Source organism: Psammomys obesus, unplaced genomic scaffold (genome assembly GCF_907164565.1).
Source record: "Psammomys obesus unplaced genomic scaffold, mPsaObe1.curated_primary_1811, whole genome shotgun sequence".
Taxonomy (NCBI): Eukaryota; Metazoa; Chordata; class Mammalia; order Rodentia; family Muridae; genus Psammomys; species Psammomys obesus.
Genome location: NW_026585644.1, coordinates 33,473,097 through 33,495,759, shown reverse-complemented (window position 1 = coordinate 33,495,759; position 22,663 = coordinate 33,473,097). Strand labels below are relative to the sequence as shown.

At 42.3% G+C, this 22,663-nt stretch overlaps 1 protein-coding gene across 2 annotated transcripts in view; it reads right to left on the bottom strand.

Annotated features, from left to right (window-relative positions):
* Positions 1-22,535, bottom strand: part of Selenoi (selenoprotein I) — a 39,921-nt gene extending 17,386 nt beyond the window's left edge. Inside the window, exons 1-3 of one of the 2 annotated variants that reach the window (XR_008722349.1) lie at positions 22,330-22,458; positions 4,967-5,035; positions 3,970-4,078 (exon numbers count right to left, since the gene is read on the bottom strand). Coding sequence is in view for 1 of the 2 variants with exons in the window: in XM_055626424.1 (XP_055482399.1) it covers positions 3,970-4,078; positions 4,967-5,035; positions 22,330-22,386 (235 nt within the window). In the remaining variant the exon portion in view is untranslated. Of the gene's footprint in view, positions 1-3,969; positions 4,079-4,966; positions 5,036-22,329 lie in introns of both variants that reach the window. The other variant, XM_055626424.1, reaches the window with a different exon arrangement.
* Between the last annotated feature and the right edge of the window lie 128 nt (positions 22,536-22,663).

Here is a 22,663-nt window from a genome sequence, read left to right as displayed (position 1 = left end):
ATAGATAGATAGATAGATAGATAGATAGATAGATAGATAGATAGATATTTACTTATGAAATTAAAATAAGAATAATATATGCAAGACTTAAAAATGAATTCACAGATGTGGTGGAGAATTCCTGTGACCTGCTGGGAAGCTGATGAAGAGGTTGGCAGGTTAAAGGGTAGAATACAGAGTTCCAGGCCAGCCTGGGCTACGTAGTAAGAGCCCACCTTAAATAACCTTAAATGTAATCAGAGAAAATATATTCCTAGTTACAAAATAATAACTGTATAATGAAAATTTGATGTGTGTAATATATATATATATAACTCAGCTCTAAAGATAAAGTTTAAAAATTGGCAGGAAATGAATGTATTTAGAAAAACCACGTTCTCTCTTATATACAGAATCTAACCAGTAATATAGGTATATATGTAAACAAGTATATGTGTTGAGTATAATATTCCATGAAGGGAAAAGAAAGGCTAAATATTAGGGGACAAGGAAAAAAAAAAAACTGAATTCAGGTAATAGACATTAGTTATGAAAGAGGATATAAACCTAATTGTTTTTCTAGTTCTAACTCTGTCATAGATTTTTTGTTTTGTATGGTAGATAAGTACATAAATATATTTGACACCAAAAGTGTAAATTTTCATGTAATACTCCATAGCTTCCATTCCAAATGCCTATTCTTTGAGTTGTATAGAGTTTGGGTCTGTTTAATTTGGATGTGTGATGTTTTGATTTATTTGCAAGTTTTTTTTTTAAGTTCATAAAATTAAAAAAAATATATGTGTTTAGGATATCCTTAGCATTAAAATACAAAATACAAAAACAAAACAAAACAAAACCAAAACAAAACAAAAAACATATCTGCAAACTTGGCAGATATGTGTACATAAAATAGGTGTATAAAGCAGAGATTTACTGACAAATTATAAAAAAAAAAATTTTTAAAACAACTTTGCTTTAAAAGGATTTTACCTTTTACTAAAGACTAAAGTAGGGCTGGAGAGAGGGCTAAGTGGTTACAAGCACTGGCTGTTCTTCCAGAGGACGAAGGTCTGTTAGGACACATGGCAGCCCTAAACTGTCTGTCTGTAACTCCCATTCCAGGGGATCCGACACCCTCACACAGACATATATGCAGGCAAAACAGCAATGCATATAAAATAAAAAAATACATTATATTAAAGACTAAAGTATGTTATGGAAGTTTTGGTTTATGATATGTAAACATGTTTTTGTTTTGATCCTAGGTGTGGGTTATGGGACTGTAACTATTTGCCTGGTGCGGGCTCTGAGAGGGGCTCTTTGCTAGCTGCAGATAGTTTAATTCTGAGGACTGTAAGAGGGAATAAATCCAGAGCCCAGAGAGATAAAAGGGGGCTCCAAGGAAGAATGCTACTGGTGCTCACCCTTCTGCTCCTGGTTGCTGTTGATGGAGCGTGACAGGAAGTCACCTGATATCCTAAAATCAAGACTGGACTTGCCCCAAGGAGCTCCATCCCTAACCAGCAGGAAGTAGCTAAGGGGAACTCTGGCCCTTGCCCCTCTAACCTTTTCTCTCCTACCTGGTATTAGGATGTTGGAAGGGATTGGGGTAGAGAAGGGAGAAAGATATATAAGAAACAAAAATAAAAATAGTTTTAAAATGTTTTAATAGTTTAAAACAACAACAACAAAAGTAAATTTGTATTTTAATGAAATGCACATGCTTGTTTTTCTTTGAAGCTTGGCCAAATATTTGATATTGTAGAGGGCACAGAGCATCTTCAACATTTTTTTTTTCCTTTGGTTTTTCAAGACTGGGTTTCTCTGTGTAGCCTTGGCTGTCCTGGACTCACTTTGTAGACCAGGCTGGCCTCGAGCTCACAGAGATCCATCTGCCTCTGCCTCCCTGAGTGCTGGGATTAAAGGCGTGTACCACTGCTAACAGCTCTGAGTTTTAATTTTAGAACTGTCTATGCTGAGAAGATTATTTTACATAATTATTTTACAAAATACTTGAAGTAGAGCCACTTTAGAAATTGTTGGAATTTTATCCCAATCCCAAGACAAAACTCATTTTAGCATTTTTTTTTTAAAATGAGACTCAAGCCAGCCATTCAAACAGAAACTTTTAAAGATTTATTTTGTTTAATTATCTGTGAATGACTGGATATATGAACATGAATGCAGGTACCTAGTAAGGCCAGAGGGGTCTGATTCCGTAGAGTTGGATAAACAGGCCATTGAGAGCTGCCTAGCTTGGGATCTGGGACCAAATTCAAGTCCTCAGCAAGAACTGTATACTCTCAACCACTGCTCGCCATCTCTCCAGCTTAGAAAGGGTCACAGTTTTTTATTTTAGTTCCTTGATGAAGGTCTCATGTAGCCCACACTGATCTTGAACTCAGGATATTGCAAAGACTGACCCTCCTATTTCCACCTTCAGAGAGCTGGGATTACAGGCAAAAACCACCACACCCACTTCATTCTGTACTATGCTGGTGACTGGATCTAGGGCTTTGTGTGTGCTAGACGTGAACTCTTTCAACAGTTATATCTACAGGCCCTAACTATTAGTTAGTTAGGTTTTGTTTTTTTTTTTTTAAAGACAGGCTCTCTTTGCATAGTTCTGCCTGGCCTTAAATTCAGAGATCCACCTGCCTCTTGCCTCTGTCTCCCAAGCATTAGGATTAAAGGCTTGTAACACCATGTCCAGTCCTATACATCAATTTCAAATCAAGCATTCTAACTCAATACAATCCAAAGACATACCAATTTCATAATTACATGTTGAAAATGCATAGGAAATCATTACATCTGCTTCCCATTTTAAAAGCCATTATATTTAAGAGCAGAACATCACATACATTCAGTAAAATGCTAACACTTCATAACATAAGCAGTCTGACCCCAGAGCTGAAGTGTCTGGGGCAGTGTTCTTAAGAGGGGCTACAGTGAAGTCACAATACAATAATAGTGGGTGCAGCCATAGGCAATGTAGACTTGTTCACTATTCGTTTCATTCTGAATTTGATTTTGGTGGTGATTGAGTGCTCACAAATACTTTACTGCTGCCAATTTTTTTGTGATGTGACGCCATATGAGTTCCCAACTCAGTTTTAATAATCCATGTTCTAGACCAATATTAAAAATATTTTAGGAAAGGTTGGTTGTTGGACTCAGGCCTGTAGTTCCAGCCTCTCAGGAGGCTAAGGTAGAAGGATTCAAGTTTAGGCCAGTCTGGGTGACTTAATAAGACCCTGTCTCAAAATAAAACTTGAAAGATGGGCTGGGTTTAAAGCTCAGTGGTACAGCACATGCCTAGCATGTTTAATCCCTACTACAAAAAAAAGAAAAGAAGAAAAAACCAAAAACAAAAAGGCCCCAAAAGAACCATTTTCAGAGGAAGCTAGGGATCACCTAAAGGGAAGAAGTGAAGAGAAAGAAGGAGAAACTGTTCCTTTTGGAAGGCATACAGGTTTTCTTCTAGAACCGGAAATAGGGAGGGTCATTCCCAGCATTACAGGCACTGTGGGTCCTACTCAGTACTGATTTTCAGATAGTTTCAAATCCTAAACTGCTGTCTACATGTAAATCTTTTTTTTCTTGTATGTTTGTGAACTTATGCTATCTGCTGAGGCTAGCCCCGATATCCTGAATTTCCTGCTTCAAGAATGCAAAAAGCTGGGACTACAAGCATGTACCACCACACCCAGCTTCTAATCATTCATTATCTGTCAAAGCCTCACAGCTTTTTAGAAGGCATATCTAAATTTAATAGGTAAATTGCTACTTTATTTCTAAAACTTAACAGAAACATATAACATTATAAAAACACAACTTAATTTATATACAATTCCAAAATCTTACATAATATTTAACATTAAAAACTTTCAGAAACATAAGCATCTTAGAGTCAGAAATTAACTAATCTTATTTTTTGCTACCCAAAACATTTTAAATTATATATTAAGATAATAAAATTCTTACCTGAAGCATAAAAGTCAGGATCGAAGTATGTCAGAAGCAGAAAGTTGAATACAACCAGCATAAAGCCAGAAAAGGTTATAAGATTGGGAGCCAGCCAAGTAGGAAATACCTGTTTGTTTGTTTTTCAAAATAGTTGTAAATTAAAGAGAGCTCTGTTCAATAAACATCACAACATACAAATTTAGGTTATAAAAAGCTATCAGTTTGAAAGATCATACGCAGGAGTTATGCATGTTAAAATGTAAACAATAGCTCCAGCTGGTAAATGAACATTTCTTTCTTCTTCCTACCCCTATCTTTAAATGATTCTTTAATACACACACTTTTATGTTAGCATTCAGTTAATTTTAGAAAATTTCAAAAAGCCTTTTTATAAAAATGATCTATTACAGTGTATACAGTTAGATTTCCAAAGGACGATACCCTGAAAGGGAGGGTTGGCTGGGGAGGGGCGAGAAAGGGGCACCTTGATACAGCTTATGAAAAACACAGCCTGCACGCACAAGCCTGTAATCTCAGTTACTCAGGACGATGAGGCAGGAGGATTCCAAGCCCAAGGCAATTCAGTGAGTCCCTGATTTAAAAAGTAAAAGGGGGCTAGAAAGTTGGCTCAGTGATTTAGAGCACTTATTCTTTCAAGTTCAATTCCCAGGACCACATGGTGGCTCACAACCATTTCTAAGTCCAGTTCCAGCTCACCAGATGCCCTCTGCTGACCTCCAAGGACACTAGGCACACATATGGTACTGACATGCATGCAGGCTAAAAATTCATACTCATAAAAAAATAAACAAATCTAAAAACAAATTTTTCAAAAAGTAAAAAGAAGGCTGAGGATACGGTCCTGTGTGGCTCGACTAGATGGCATGTATGGGGCCCTAGCTTCAATAACTAGAGCAGCAAAAAATAAACAGAGTGGCAGCAGTACGACTCCGTAAGATGGGCTAAAATACTAAAAAAATTTTTAAACAAAGATAAACATCATTAATAATCTTACCTTCACTATAGTGTTCCAAAATGGATGCATGATATACAGAGAGAGTGGGTTGGTATCCAAAGCACTGTACTGTTAAGAAACAAAACATTTCAAAGTTAACCCTCAAGTACTAACAAATATAACAGCATTTCTTAATGAAAACAGCAGTGTGAAATAACCCTGGAGAGACATCTATTTATTTGCTATTCTCTTCTGGAAGACAAGATTGGAGTAGCAATATAGATAGCGCAAGACTGTCAACCAGTCAGATATTACTTTACGGCATAAGGGAAGGGCCATAGGGGAAGCAAACAGCTCAGACCAAAGCATGGAGTCAATCCTGACGTGGCTGTTTCATTTGCATACGCCCAGAGTCCAAACTGCCAGAATCACTGACTCATCCTTCCCCCCAAGTCAACTTCATAATGTTGCAGTGTTTCAGTAAAGACATTCCACCATGGACTGGGGATACAGCTGAGTGTTACAGCATCGGCACTCTAGGCATTGGCACTGGGGGAGACTTTTAAGAGAAAGTTATAGTTATTATACGGGATAGGTGATACGCATACTGTGCACATTAAACAAAGACCAGACACTTTTCTCCTACATCCCTCTTTTGTTGTTGTTGGTTTGGTTTTTTGGTTTTTCATGACAGGGTTTCTCTGTGTAGCCCTGGCTGTCCTAGAACTCACTCTGTAGACCAGGCTGGCCTCGAACTCCACCTGCCTCTGCCTCTGCCTCCCAAGTGCTAAGATTAAAGGTGCGCACCACCACCACTGTACAGGGTAGAGTATAGTTGTTTCACTCACACACACGCACACTATTATTAAAACTCTTACTGGACAACTTTGAGTGACCTTTCTGTCTCATTCACCTGTGAACTGAATGTGACAGCCCTTATCTCAGAGGCCTATCACGGGATTTGGGAAGTTAATTATACACGCAAAGCACCCAGAATAGTACATAGTAAGTGCAATCTAAGAATCAGTTATTATTACAGGTGCTAAGCAGCAAAGGAATGACAAACCCCCTCACAGCAAACTGTACAAATAAATGAGCGAACACAAAAACTAGAGTAATTGTGTGGTAATATTGTACTCCAATTGCCAAATGAAATGTTTAGTAAGAACTGGTAGGGGAAAGACTTGCAAAGAAATTTTAGCAGATAAATTAAATCTGCATAAGTTATACTAAACACACACACACACACACACACACACACACACACACACACACACACTGCAGGAGGTCCTCTACTAGGTAAAGGGATTAAGAAATAAAAAAGTAGAAAGAGCCAGATAAAGGGATGCAAGCCTTAATCTCATTACTGATACTGAATGAGATGACAAGTTCCAGGTCAGCCTGGGCTACACAGTGAGACTGTGCCTCAGAAGAACCCAAAACGCCAACAAGACGGCTCAGCTGTAAAAGGCTCCTGCAGCCTAGCTTGACGGCCCAGGGACCACACGGTGGAAGGAAAGGAGCAGCTCCCATACATGTGTCATCACATGCACGGGCCTACACACATGAAATAAATAAAAAGTTTAAAACAACCTCAAACTACAACTAAATAAATACAGACAAGCAGAGCAGAACTGCTGAAAAGTCATTTCCATGCTCAAGAAGTTGATGGTGTTATCTGGGATAGGAGTATGTAATTAATCTACCTGACACTTAAATATTCAACTAGCCAATGTTTGGGAATTGTTGGCCATACTTTATGTTTATGTTTAGCATGTACATAAAATAAATAGTAAGCAGTTGTAGCTTTAATAGTTATATAACTATTATATAACTTTAATAGTTATATAATACCTCATTAATTAGCATACTTAATTCATTAATAGTCAAGGTCAAATTGTAGCTAAAATTTGGTTGGTTGATTGGTTGCTTTCTAGTCAGGGTTTCTCTGTGTAGCCCTGGCTGTCCTGGAACTCACTCTGTAGAACAGGCTGGCCTAGAACTCAAAGAACCACTTGGCTTTGACTCCTGAGGGCTGGGAGTGTGCCACCACTATCCAGCTCTAATATTTTTTAAGAGAGTTAAGGTCAAGAATGTTTTATGAGTATACAGCCAATATTTTCAATGCTTCAAGTACTAAAATATGAACAAAACAGGAACTGAAAATGATTAAAATACTGTTAGCTCAGTAACTCAACAGTACCCAACAGTAACTCAACAGTACTATGTCAGTAACTATATAGTCAAAAGACTCTATACAGGTGTGATGTTCTTTCACTTCTCTAACCCATTATGACTAAAATGGAATAACTATCTGGAACAAAAGACCTGGCCCAGGGAAGAAGAAAAAGATGATGGACGTGAGGTTTGCTTGTACTCAATCGCATTCCTGAGCTATCTCCAGGCTTTCAGCAGGCCTCCTTAAGTTGTCTTAATATGACTTTCAGCAAACTATGCTGTTACTCGGCTTTCTCCTTCACCATCACAGTACACAGCAGACATCACCACAGGAGAGCAGGCACCTGCCCTGACAGCTCACCTGAAGCCTCCAGACTTAAGCGTCTGAAACTCTATGCAAATGAGGGAGTGTCCTGGTCTCCAGTTACCACACGATGAAGCTCCTGAAAAACTGGAAAAGCTCCCATTTCAAGCCACCACCACCCCCCACCCCCCCGCATGGAAGTACAAAAGCTGTAAGTTCAGGTGAGGTGGAAGTAGCTAGGGCGCAGCATGAGCATCTAATGGGCACAGTGTCCAAACCCCATCTGTTCAAACAGCCCTGCTCAATAGTTCTCCTAATTTTGAATTAGAGCCAAAAGAAAGTCTTTACTGGATGATATTTCAATGTGAAAAAGCTCTTTTTATAGTCTGACACTTTAAACCTCTAGTCTAGAAGCCCGGAATAAGTAAGATAATAACATAAAATAAATAAAAAAGGGACATTTTATCCTCTTGGATTCTAATCTGACATTCAATAGTAGCCAATGGTCAAGTATATTATAGCAAGAGAAGTGTGTGATTCCAAGAAGCAAACAGCAACCCTAAACAATACTCAGTGCTCTCAACTTACACCCATACTTCTTAAAGCAACATGCCACTTAAACACATTCTTACCAGCCCTGACTCAAGAGGGGGGAGAAGGACAAAACTTCATCTTGAGGGGAGAACAGTATAAACCACTGAAGGTGCTACACGGGATAAGGTGTTTGCTCACGCTGGCTAAACACTGCCTTTGCACTGGGATGTTTCGGTACACCCAGAGAATGTGAACCTGGTGACTAACCCAGGTAACAGCCACCACAGCTTACTCTGGCTCCACAGTCTAGAGGGTCTGAAAAAGTACTCAAGACTACAGCCTTGAATTGAGAGACTTCTCCAAGGGAACTATCCAAAGGTGACCTAACTCCACAGCACATCTGAGCCACAGCTAGAGCAGTCTCAGTGACCTGGCTTTTTAAGTGTTTCCGGTTGCCGCTTCCAGAGAGAATACAGTCCAAGGTTAACAGCTTCTCCATGCACTAATAAATCCCTGCAACCCCAGCCCCTCAATCCTGGCTTTCATTTTCTCTACAAAGGAGAGCCTAAAAAGCAGACCTTTCAATAGCTGGCCACTGCGCTCCCTGACACAGCAACTCCTCCCTCTATGCTCCCATACATTCGCCTTTTGTGGCGCCTCTTCTAACATTTTCATCTTGTTTGCCACGTGCGTGTAGTTCACTAGACCAACGGTTAGAGAGCTTCAGTTGAGTCAAGTAATAAATACCTTAGGCTTTGGACAATGAGTCTCTGCAACAAATACATCACTGCCATTAAAGAGAAGTAGCCACTCTAAATATAGTTAATAATTAAAAAAAAAAAGGCATGGCCTTGTTCTAATAAAGCTTCATTCACAAAAGCAGGTGCTAGGAGACTCAGAAACCCCACAACAGACAACCCAATATGCTGTTAATCCAACGCAGAGCCTGACTTGAAGGCAAAAGGAAACTGAAATGGTGCTGAGTGAGGAGGCAGCCTGGAAGCTTCTGGATCTCAACAAGGCAGGCTCCTCAGCACAGACTACATCCTCTGGCAACATATTCATACCGCAGGCCAGAAACCTTCAGTGACCTGGCCCCTCTGAACCGTCCCGTATGGGCCACTGGGCCACCCTGCTGTATACTAACACGAGGCTAGCCATAGGAAGCCAAGCTTAGGACTACACTGGCCCTCTTCACACTTCATCTGCTAGAGTCAACTTATTTTCTACACTTCCCAGAAAGGATTTTTTTTTTAATCCAGATTAAGTGCCCAAGAAAGTAAGTGCCTCTAAAACCCTCAGCATGTAAATCTAGTCATGCTATTAACAGCATTCCTTAGGCCTCATAAAAATGCCAATTAAGCTTTCAGGCCACTCTCTCGGGATGGCTATTGCGTGATTGCATCTCATCATTTTTATTTGCATGTGAAACTCTGCAATGTCATCTAAAGCAATTATGCCTACCTTATAGTAAAAGACTTTCATAGACCAGTGAATGAAATCCACAGTTACTCTAAGTAATGCTTTGCCAAACAGCCAAAATCAAAAGCTTTACTTTTTTTTTTTTTTTTTTGTATTTCCAGACAGGATTTCTCTATACAGCCGTGACTGTCCTAGACTCACTTTGTAGACCAGGCTGGTCTCACAGGGACCTGCCTGCTTCTCCCTCCCTGAATTCTGGGATTACACGTCTGCACCACCACACCCAGCTGCTTTTTTAAACTGTCAATCCGAGTTGAGAAACAAAGCAGAATTCACTCTTCCCTCACCTGTCGGCTACAGTATTCATAAACACAGGCACTTTCTTTCTGGCAGAGGGTGTGCAGGACTACTACAGCAGAGTAGTAAAACCAGTGTTTCCAGAGTTCATCCAGACTGTAGTCCAGTTAGGCCAAAGGAAGAACACAAGCACACACCACGAGTAAGATAAGACAAGCCACGAATGACATAAGCCATGCTGTGGAAGAAGAGGGAGGCAGAGCAGACAGAAAGGAGGCCCTGGGGAGAAACCCAAGCCAGGAAATGCTGCCACACACCAGGAAATACCTAGAGCCACCAGATGCTGAGGCAGAGATTTTCCCCCTAGCATTTTTAGAGACAGTGGCCCTGCCAGAACCTTGGTATTCTAGGCTCTAGAACTGTGAGAAAGTGAATTTCTGTTGTTTAAGGCCACCTACTGCACACCAATTCTATGGCATCCCTAGGAAACCAATGAAGATGCAACTACCCCACTACCTAGTCAGAGTGGTCAGACTGTGTTCTAGAAGGTGAGAAGGTGCTCAATGTATAGGACACTGCATCAAGGAAGAGAAGCCAGACCTGAAAGAGAATACATTTCTACAGGATCCACAAAGTGGATGAAGCTCAAAAAAAGCAGCCATGGGCTGGAGAAACGGCTCAGTGGTTAAGAATATGTACTGTTCTTACAGAGGACAAGAGTTTGGGTCCCAACACCCTTGTCATGTGGCTCAGTACCACCTGCAGCTTGAGTTCCAGGGGGATCCAGTGACTCTGGTCTCTGTGGATACTTGAGCTATTCACATATAGGCACTCTCATCTATATACACATAATTTAAATTAATCTTTTAAAAAAGAAGTCATAACAGTAGCTCAGTGAGAGGAACTAAACTGCTGGAGATAATTCTAAATCATTGTGTTTAGAAGGAAACAGAGGACCTCAGCAGGTTAAGGCACTTGCCACCAAGCCTGACTACAGGTTTGATCCCTGGAATCCCCATGGTAAAACAGAGATGGGAAAGAGGAGATGGGGTGGGGGGACGAATAAATGTCCAACATCTCCAGTATGCCCTCTGACCTCGACTTGTGAAGTATCTCACTCTGAATTACACTTAACAAAAGACCTGGCTTACCTATCTGGCATTGGCCTATATACTTCATATTGTAAAATACATCTAAGGCTGAGTATAGTAGTAGACCCAGTTCCTGGGAGACCCAGGCAGGAGGATCACAAGCCAGGCCAGCTGGGGCTACACAGTGAGAGACCCTGCCTCAAAAATAAAACAAAGTATGTGCTAGCTAACTGTGGAAAGCCATAAAATGTGACTTAAGTATAAATTAATGGTGGCTTATGAACTGTACTTACTGCTAATTACCATTTTAGATGTAATCAAACTCAATATGACATTTCTGATTTTTGTTAATCATTTCCAAAATTCCTGAATTCAAAATTTCCCATGGCTGTTTTTTAAGGGGTAAAAAGCAAGACAATTCATAATTAGATTTTCTGCATAAATTAAAATCATCACTCCCATCACTTAAGCACAGCAAAGAACTCAAAAGATCCCAATTGTTAAAAATTATTCTTAAAAAAAAAAAAAAAAAAAAAAAAGCCCAAAAGAGTTGCCTTTCATATACAAACGTGGAACTCAGTACCTGAATAGAAAGAGAAGGGTTGACAGCATAGAAATTTCCTAATCTGATCCGTTTAGACTTCCAGCACAAAGCAGGAGGAGTTCAGTAAACACATATAAATGTCTGCACATATGAACAAGTACATGTATATTCGCCGGGAGAACAGCACATCAGCCTGTCAGCTAATGTTATAAAGTAGAGAGAACGGCGTTACTTGCCATTTGACAGAACCTGGAGTCACCTGGGGATTATGTTAACTGAGGTGGGGAAGCCATCTTAACCGTGGGCCATTCCTGGGCAGAGAATCCTGGACTCTGTGAGGAGTGGAGAAGCCAGCTGAGCAGCAGCACAGCCCTCATCCCTCTGCTTTTCCTGGTTGTGGATCTGATGTGAGCAGCTACTTCAAACCCTGTGGCCCGGCCTTCCCTGCCATGCACTGTGAGGAAAAATAAATCCTTTCTCCTCTAAGTTGCTTTTGTCAGAGCATTATATCCTAGCAACAGGAAAAGAAACTAAAGTAAGGATTAACTGTCCCCATCTTGCAGATAAAGAAGCTATAAAATTCAGATTAGCACAGCTAATAAATGGGAAGGTCTACGATTAAGTCATTTTAGTGAAACAGATCACTTTGCTTTAAGCCAGACTATGCTATCTTGATACAACCACTAACTCCTAGGTCAGCAATTCTCAACTTGTGAGTTTGACCTCTGTGGGCGAACAACCCTTTCAAAGGGGTCGCATACCAGATATCCTGCATATCAGATATTTACATTACAATTCTTAAGTGTAACAAAATTACTGTTATGAAGCAGCAATAAAAATAATTTTGTTTGGGGTCACCACAACGTGAAGAACTGTATGTATTAAAGGGTCACAGCGTCAGGAAGGCTGTGAACCACTGTACTAGATTCAATGCACTGAAATTACAAGCTCTCCCAAAGTATGGTACACACATCTCAAGGTGATTTATACCAATGAGGTACACCCAGTATCTCCTTGACAGTTCATTCTGCTTTTCTGAGGGTAGAACCTGTGACTGGCTTCTAACCAACACAGCAAGGATGATGGATATCACTGTTTTTTTTCTAAAAAATGTATCAAAAAGTAGAAGCATGAAGGTCAGAGGTCAACCTGCAGTGCTATGCCTCAGAAGCCATCTACCTTTGTTGTATTGAGACAAGAGTCTCTACAGGAACCTGGCTCACTGAGTAGGCTAAGATAGGCTGCTGGTGAGCCCCAGGGACCCATCTATCACTGCCTTTTCAGTCCTGGGGTACAAGCATGTACTGCCACACCGAGCTTTCTTATTTGTGTGCTGGGAATCTGTACTCAGGCCTTCATTTACTTCCTCAACAATCTTCCCAGTTCAAGAACAGACGTGCTGAAGCTTGGTGGCACACTATTGGCACTTAGGAGGCAGAGGCAGATTAGCGCAGCTAATAAATGGGAAGGTCTACGTTATAAATCCTCTAGTAAGAAGCCAATCTGGGCTACACAGCAAGACCCTACCTCAAAACAAACAAACAAACAAACAAAAAACCCTAGGGATATAGCTCAGCAGTAGAGCACTTGCTCAGTAAGAAAATGTCTCTGGATTTGACCTTCAGCACTACAAAAGAAAAACCACAGCTACCTGATGTTGGAGAGCTAAAGTATGCATATTACAATAAGATAACTTCTCTTTCACATCCATTTCTTGTAACTGAGTATTTCTCTGATGCACAGTAGTTCTCAAAGTGTGGGCCTCAAACTGGACACAAAGTATTGGCCTCCACCAGATCCACAGCATCAAGTTCTCCAGAGTAGGAAAAGGACTAAGGGTGTGCCACCACACCTAGCCACACTCTGCCTTCTAGCAAACCCTCCAAAGTGAAAATACGGGCAAATTTGATTCCTGAGCTGAAGGAGAATTCACTATCAAGAGCCTAATGGTCAACAGACACCTCCAGGGGGGAACTCTAAACAGTACATTTTGAGCAAAAGGTAAAATATAATAAATATCATTAAGTACCCATTAAAGGCCTACTAAATGCAAGAAAGCACAGTGCCACAACTAAGATTCGAAAACACTAACTCTAAACTTTAAATGAATTTAAGGAGGGAAAGGGTATTAACGCTGAACAGAAAGGAAGTGTCTTATATTCTCTCTATGACTATGTGGCTTTAAAACCACAACCATAGACATGACTCAAAAGGTCTGATTTCAGTGGGTATTGCCATTTATTATCTGCTAACAAGTCAGCGCAGACTGGAGAATCACAGCCAGGAGAGAGCCACACAAGCCATGATGACAAGCAGGTCCACCTCAGGAAGGCACAGAAATCCTTGTTGAAAAGTCTGGATATCAAGCATATGATAAAAGCATAAGGTTCCATGTGGATTCTTACATAGCAGAATTATATTTGAAAACAATTCCTTACCTGCTTGTTCTGTACACACACACACACACACACACACACACACACACACACAAACACACACACACATACACACAAGAAATTGGGTGCCAATTTTTACAGGACTTTCTTGGACTGCCAGCTCCCAGATAATGACACAAAGACCTTCCATTTCTGTGAAAGCTTGGCCTTATCTCAGGCTTGTCCCCAACTAGCTCTTATAACTTAAATTAACCCCCTCACACTAATGCCCATTCTGCCACATGGCTAGTCACCTCTCAGTCTCTTAATCCTGGCATATCTGGCTGGCAAATCTTACACTGAATTCTTTTCCAGAGTTCCTATCTCTGCCTGGAATTCCTGCCTAGCCTCTCCTGCTTCACTATAGACTGTTGAGCTCTTTATTAAACCAATCAGAAGGTGCTGGAGAAAGTGTTCACAAAATATGATGCAGCCATAAGAATAAACACGCTCTGCTGGTACAGATGTCAACATCCGAATACTACAAAGACAACTTTACACAGTGCACAAGAAGTTAGTCCAACAGACTGCACAACCAGAGGATGCTTTGACACACGCCTAAAATCCCACCACTTGGAAAATGGGCTGAGACCTTCCATATCCATCATTAATCAAGAAAATGCCCTAGAAAGATTTGCCCTCAGTTGGGAATCATTTTTTTCCAACTGAGGATCCTTCTTCCTACATGACTCTAGTTTTGTGTCAAGTTGATAAAAATCAGCACTAAGAGGTTTGTGTGTAGCTTGGGACCTAAAGACCCTGAGTTTTTGAAACAAGGTATCTTGTTACTGAGGTATCTCTTACTGACATCCTCCTGTCTCTGCCTCCCAAGTGATAATATTAAAGGAATGTGCTACCGAGCTTCAATATAACTGTCCTGGAGTTAGAAAGACACTTCACTTTATAAGTGCACAAGGACCTGAGCTAGATTCCCAGGACCAATAAAACTAGGCGTGGCGGTACATAAATGTTAGTTGGCATAACCTCAGGATGGGATGTGTTTGTGTATTATATGCTACTTAATGTTACAAGCAGGGAAACCTGAACAGCAGGTTTTCTTTTTCACTTACTTAACACTAAGTACTATATACCGGGCACTTGGCAAATATTAACTCATTCAACTTTGAAAAATATCCTGTGAAGTAAAAACTCTCAAACTCACAGATGAGAACAGCTAGCGATCAGACTGCTAATAAGCACATACAACAGAATATACTTTTTACTTAAGTATTAGCCTCCAAACTATTTATTAAAAACATTTTCATGTTCAGAGCTAACTATGAATGAAATGTCCCTTTTATCCACAGCTTTACTTTCTGTGTCTTCAGTGAATTGTAGGAGTATAGAAAATAAACAATTCAGGCAGGACCCTGGGTAAGATGCTCAATCCTTATTCAGAAAGGCAAATGGGATAGATATCAGAAGAGTGTGAAAACAGGGAACAAGACAGGAGCCTACCACAGAGGGCCTCTGAAAGATTGCCCAGCAGGGTATTAAAGCAGATGCTGAGACTCATAGCCAAACTTTGGGCAGAATACAGGGAATCTTATGAAAGAAGGAGGAGACAGAAAGACCTGGAGGGGACCGGAGCTCCACAAGGAGAACAACAGAATCAAAAAATCTGGGCCCAGGGGTCTTTTCTGAGACTGATACTCCAACCAAGGACCATGCATGGCAATAACCTAGAACCCCTGCAAAGATGTAGCCCATGGCAGCTCAGTCTTCAAGTGGGTTCCATAGTAATGGGACCAATGGGACCAATGGGACCATGTCTCTTACATGAACTCAGTGGCTGGCTCTTTGATCGCCTCCCCTTGAGGGGGAAGGAGACAGCCTTACCAGGCCACAGAGTAAGACAATGCAGAAAGTCCTGATGAGACCTGATAAGCTAGGGTCAGATGGAAGGGGAGGAGGACCTCCCCTATCAGTGGACTGGGAAAGAGACATGGGAGAAGAGGGAGGGAGGGCGGGATTGGGAGGGGATGAGGAAAGGGGCTATGGCTGGGATACAAAGTGAATAAATTGTAATAAATAAAGAAAATTTTATAAAAGAAATAAAGAATTCATAAGTTTTAAATTTTAACACTGTTCAAAGTATCAAGGAAATCTTGTCCCATTGTTCAGCACATCCATGCCATACAGACTACCATCCATTAGTCATTCAGTAGGGGCCAAGGTTTAGGGATCAATTATTGTGGGAATCACATTGTTTATGTTCAAAATCATATTCCCCAATGCCTATGTCACTGGCCTCACTTGGCTCACTACTAGGCACTGTGTCATGTGATCACAAGAAGGCTATAGTGAGTATTTTGACAGAAATCAAGAGAGACCACGTTAATGGAACTTTTATTAGAATATACTGTTATGTTATTAATCTGTTGCTGTCCCTATTACAAATTAAACTTTATCATAGGTTTGCTTGTATCTGTAGCAAAATTACACAGCACACAAAGTTCTGTGTTCTGTCAGGATTTCGGGTATCCACTAGGTGTTCTGGAATATATCCCATGCATATAAGGGAATTACAAGATTCAACTAATTGCACAACCAGCAACATAAGCCCACTTATCCCATGGCGTTCTGGTTTCCACTGTCCATCTTCTCAGCTGCAAAACATTACTACACATCCAGTTAAGCACATTACTAACGCCATTATTCCAATCTTACGTGTTTGTACAAAACACAGGCAGTATCAACAAGGAACAGCTTACCCTTCACTTCTAGGTTTAAGAGGTGTCATAGCATGAAGAACACAAACTCCAAATCCAACTGCCTACCACCAGTCCACGACCCTGTAAGTGGTGGGCCTTGGGTGTTCCATCCACACGGTGCCTGAAGACAAAGTAACTTTCTCCCTCTCCTACTCAACCTCTCCCTTGCACCAGGCAGAACTTCCCCATCCACCCTCCTTTTGTTCCTTTAGAAAGACTCCTCTCCCTCCTAACTTCAGGATATAATTCTTCAAGAGACATCTGAAAGGGAAACGAGGAAGGAAGGGAAAGGCAACGAGTGAACTGGAAACATGGTCTCTGCTATGTTGCCCTGGTGGCTTTAAATCCAGCCTCCGCCTCCTGAGCGCTGTACCATCATACCTGGCAACTGCACATCTTTACCTAAAACCCCTGGAGTATTTCTAAGGCTTATTAATGTACTCACTAGGAATAACCTCATCAAGGCAACTAAGGTACCACTGATGACGGCTTATTCTTGAGTAACAGCTGACATCCAGGCACTGCCACATTTATATGTAAGATTATACTGCAGGCAGTTTGCAGTCACAAAAACAAAAGTCATTAACTTACACCATTTTTTCTGAGGCTCAGGAAGCATCCTAGTCTTTGAAATTACAGAGACCGTCTCTAACAGAGGACAACTCATTCCTAAGAAACAGTTGGTGTTTTGTTTTGTTTTTCTGAGATGGAGTCTTGCTATGTAGCCTAGGCTGGCCTCAAATTCTTGTTAAGCCTCCTGTCTATGCCTTCGGAGTGTTGAGATTTCTGGCATGTGCTACAATGGCCAGCTTGAGAATTCTTTAGAACAAGAAGTTTGTTTTAATTCTAAGTCCACAAACTATACTTTCATGTGTCCCCATCAAACAAGGTATGGCCTACCTAAATGATTACTATAAAGTTAGTGCGCCTGTCACCACAGCTTTTAGGAGGGACAGGTGGAAAGACCAGGCATTCCAAGGCATCCTCAGCTACCTATGACTTTGAAACCAGACTGGTCTCCAAGAGACCCATTGCACAGAAAAATAATAAGGCATTTTTTAAAAAAGAACTTTAAAATGTCACAATATAGTGCTTCACAAAACCCTGCCTCACATGACAGCTACCTCCTTCCCTCCACCTAGTCCTCCTACCAGATCCTGAATCATCCCTGGGCTTCTCCTTACCTTTTATGTGACCCTACCCTACCCCTAAAACCACCCCCAGCTATTCAGTCACCATGTTCTGACAATCTTAAATGAGGGATGGAGAAGATCAAATGAACAAAGACCTATATGAGATACATGAACACCAGTAGGGAAATAGCAAACTGTAGAGCACATACTGTATTTATTTATTTATGATTTTTAGAGGTTTTTCCATTGTGTTCCTGTTGTTTGAAGCTAAGTTTCTGTGTCCAGGATGTCCTGAAACTTGCTAAGTATCTGAAGCTGCCTCTGATCTTACTCTTGCCACCTTGAAAATGTCAGGATAACAGAAGGATGTGCCTCCTTACCCAGCAATATATTCTATTTATTTTTTTTAAAGACAGTTTCACTATGCATCCTTGGTTCACCTGGAAATCACTATGTAGATCAGGCTGACCTCTAACTCACAGAAAATGGACCTGCTTCTGTTTCTCAGGTGCTAGGATTACAGGTGTGTGCAAATACACCCAACCATATATTTTTTTTAAAAGAAGCATGACTGAGCCTGCACTATAAGAGAAACTTCAAGGACATGTTGCTCAATATTCTGACTTTTCAAGAGCACCCAGAATGCTGGACTTTTATGGGAAAGATTAATTTTTAAAACAAAGTTAGGGCTAAATTAAACATACCTGCTAGATAAATTCAGTATGAACTTTCTAGTTGTGACCTCTATTTTTAGAATCTCCTCTCCCTTGCTAGGTATGCTGGCTCATGCTCAGGCCAAGGCAAGAAGATCAGAAGTTGGAGGTTAGTCAGGCTACAAATAAGACTGTCAATGAGAAAAAAAAAAAATGAGGAAAAGAAGGAGGACTTCTGCTCCCAGGCCTGTCATCTCAGCACTCTGGATACAGAGGCAAGAGATCATGAGCTTGAGGCACACCGAGACAGATATACACACACACACACACACACACACACACTCTCTCTCTCTCTCTCTCTCTCTCTCTCTCATCCCTTTTTTCTGTTCCCACTGCCATAATATTCAGGTCTTCAACATTTCCTAGATAGGGGTTGGTTGGTTTGTAAATAAATTTTAATTCAGAACATGGCTGTTCTGGCAAGAGATCACATAGAGGCTAGAAGCTTCCAGGTCTAGGCTTAGGTTAGCAGAGACCCTCCGAGACAACAATTGAACCACTCGAATAAGAGTTCCTTTTACATTTTTTTTTTGGCATCAGAGTCACTTGGTGGTGGGCAATCATGCCCCGACACACACACACACCAATAATTCTGACTCTGATGCCAATAAATGTGGGCCACAGACACTAACCCATAGGACAAAATTACTCCCACTCTGGTAGGGGCCTGCCTTCCTCTCCAGTTTCAACTGCCACGCCACCATTATATTCAAACACCTTATTTTGTGGTTCTCAGAAAAGCTCTCAGGCCCATCTCTGCATCTCAAGGCTCTCACGTAACAGGGTGCCTTTTCCCTCCCTCCCTCTCTCTACTCGGTTTCCATTTTTCTAGACTGGAGACTGGCCTTGCCTTCCCCTCCATTACCTTTATCCTCAGCCGTCACATCCACTCTCACCCCATCAGTGTGTGCTGCCTCCTGGCCCTTCCCACAGCACTTAGAACTTACAGTCTGTACTCACTAATTATAAGGGTTTGTTTACACGTCCCTATGCCACCAAACTGGGCTCTTTGAAGTCAGGAATTTCATCTTAATTTTGCAACCCCAGTGCTGTGCCTGATAAGCAGCTCTTCCATAAATGCTTGCTGAATAAATAAAATTACACAGTATGACCTAAGGCCAGTTTGGATTCTAGTTTTCTGGCATCGCTATCAAGATGCAAATACAGTCTCTCTTTAAAATTTAACTGTAATAGCAATAAATTCACAATAACTACAACCCCTGAATCAGACTATTGTCAGAGGTCACATTAGTTAACTACCCAACGGAAGAAACCACCAGAATTCCTGAATTCTGCTCTTGAAACTAAACAAGGCATCTCGCTCTTTTCCCCTCTAAAGCAAAAGAATACAATGTGGCGCTGGCAGCAACAGTATAAATCACAACTGTGCCTTGCATAGGTCTGACTACGCAAAGCACAACAGTTAAGCCCATCCGAGTATGGAGTCCTTCAACAGTATCTGTCCAATATGAACAAGAGGAAAAGGAAAAGGGAGAAACAGTGAGGACAGAAGAATGACAAATCTCATGATGGTGGACTACTTCAGCACAACCATCTGAGCTTGTCATTAAGCAACAGAGCAGAACTGTACTTCTAAACTGGCATGTCATATTCAAAGTGAAAATTCAAAAGATGCCTTCCAACTCCCACACATACAGCTCCTTTTGCCATGCTTAAGATGCCTTCTATTCCTTTCCGTGTTCATTCCTTCAGTGTTTTCTGGACATTTCTCTGGCTCAGGATGCTGTGGCGACCATGTTGAACATGACAATTATCAGCTCTGCCCACCTAGAGCTCATTTTCTAGCAGAAGGCAGGCATACAACCAATCGTTAAACTAACGACTAAAGAGGTCTGTGTTAAACACTTCACAAGAAGAGACAGTATTTTAAGGGAGTATAGAAAACTGAATGCACTCCAGGCTTTCTTCTGTACTGAAGGTCATGCCTTTCTTACTAAAGAAACTCTGTGTACACCCCCCTCAGCAGCTACTCTGTGCTAGTGCCAGGTTTCCACATGAAGCTCTCAAATGTACCTCTAGGGAAGATAAAGAATTAAACTGGTTCAAAAGTAATTTTTTCCACCAGCTGTTATAGGAGTATCCTTTCCCCCCCCACCCCTGTATTTTTGCTGTATTATAGAAGTTCACACCAGAGAATAAAACCTCTTGAAGTGTTTGACGCATGTTCGGGGGCGGTGTTTAAATTCATGAAGTTATAAAGCATGTACTATCTGAAGACCACACAATGAGAAGACAACAAGAAAAAGATCTCTGTGTGCAATTCACACGCCAACAAAACTGGCCACACTTTTTTTTTTCCTCTGGATGTCTCTGATTCGTTCTTTTAATATGAATGTGGCATGGTATGGAGAAAAGAGCCTTCTTCTACTAGACTGTTAAGCCATACGTTTGTATTTGATTTTGGATGCCCTTCCCCCTCTAAAAGCCTCAGTGTAACTAGAATAACATCAACAAACTGGTGAGCACTGGGGCACTTGCTGAAGTGACCTTTGTTTTCCAGGGTGATCGGAAACCTGCTGTCAAACACAGGAACTGAATCAGCTAAGGGAGGAAGGGATAGCCACAGCACACCACACTGAAATGTCTGATAAAGTAGCTGTCTAGCCACTTCAGCTCTCCAGCTGGAGATACCAAACTTGAGAAGACTGCAAGAAAAAACAAGGCTCACTAAACAAAACTGTTATTTGATCTATTTGATGTACAGCTTGCTCTAAAACTCTGACTCTAGTTAGGAGGAGATATTTTGGCTGCCAATCTTTACAGCGCGGCACAGATAACTAAAGGTGGGTGGGGCTGAAGGTACCACAGGAGGTATCTGGGTTAACAGCCTTCTGAAACGTGAGTTGCACAGCCTTGACCCAAGTGACTAAGAAAGCTCTAGAACTCCTTTCCAGTTAGTTTTAAGACAAGTCGCCACCTTAGTTCAGAATGGCATGGTCCAGCATTGCTGCAAAAATATCCTAGGGCCTTCAAAAGCCCCTGGGGTTTTTTTTCAATTCTAGTTTTTAAATTTTTTTAAATTTTTTCCCAAATATTCCTTCACTGCACAAATGTTTGCCGGATTACTACAGCGCAGTATGGCACTATGCTTCGGCCATGCTGGTCCGCATGTTCATCACTTGGACATTCTATTCTATTCCACAGGCACGCTAACCTCATAAAGCAACAGCCTGCCCTCGGGAAAGGTTGAGCAAAGACGAGACTAAAGCCCATTATTTCGGGTTAAGATGACTGGATGACCCGTAGTTCCCGGCAGGGAGTACTAAATCTGGGTGAAAACAACCAGCATTTCCTGAGGGCTCATTCCCTGCCAGACTCTTTTCAACCCCTCACAACCTACGAAGCACAACAGAAACTCACACTTGGGCTTAGAGCCTAAAAGAGAGGCTGGGTGGGGTTTCAACAACTCGCCCAAAGCCAAACAGAGAAACTAGACTTTGGCATCGGGTTTCTAAGTACTCGAAAAGCCCGCGCGCTCTTTGCACTGCATAGTTCCTTCTGCTGCACAATGTCTCGACCGGCAGCGCCGGCTTGCGAACCACAGTGAAAGCCTCTTTCCCGGAGCAGGGTGGAGGGCATCCGCATCAAGGCCTGGGGCAGTCACTTCCCCTCCCTCAGCATCCGCCAAAGGACCAGCCCGATCTCTTAAGTTGTAAGCACCAAGAGGCAAATGGGAAGTTCATTCAAACAAGGGCCAATCGAAGGGCACAGAAGGAAAAAGACACCCTCTCGGGGAAAAGGCTGAAGACGAGCAGCAGTGACAAGTAACGAGGAAAAAGAGAGAAAGGAATTCCCTCACCCCACTCTCCGGGCGCTCTAAGGGAAAGGCAGTCTTTCCTGCGGGGTGCCGAGACCCGGCGGCGGGCCTAGGATGCTCCCACGCTCCCGGACCGCGAGACCCCCGGGGGTCCCCACAACAACGCCGGCGGCGCGCCACGCGGCGGGCGCAAGGTGACACGGACCGCGCCGGCCCCTCAGCCGCCAGGGCGCGGCCGGAGCGAGGGGGAGAGGGGCGACCGCCCGGCGGTGCGCGCTACCTTGTACTTGTCAAAGCCCGCCAGCTGCTCCGGGCTCACGTATTCGTAGCCAGCCATGACGACCCGAAAGCCGGACGCCCACGCCGCAGCGGCAGCGACCCTGCGCGACAGGGCAATGAGACGCGAGCGGCACACGGCGGCGTGCAGGGCTGGGAGAGCCTGGGAAGGGAGGTAGAGGCGCGCTCCGCCCACCGCGCACGCGTAGCCCGCCCAGCGCGCACGCGCAGCCCCCAGGGCTCCCGCGGGGAGGGACAGCGCCCTCTCACGGCCCGCCCCCGGCACCGCCTCCGCCCAATCGGCACGGCCTGGCCGCCGCCAAGGGCCGCCCTCCCGC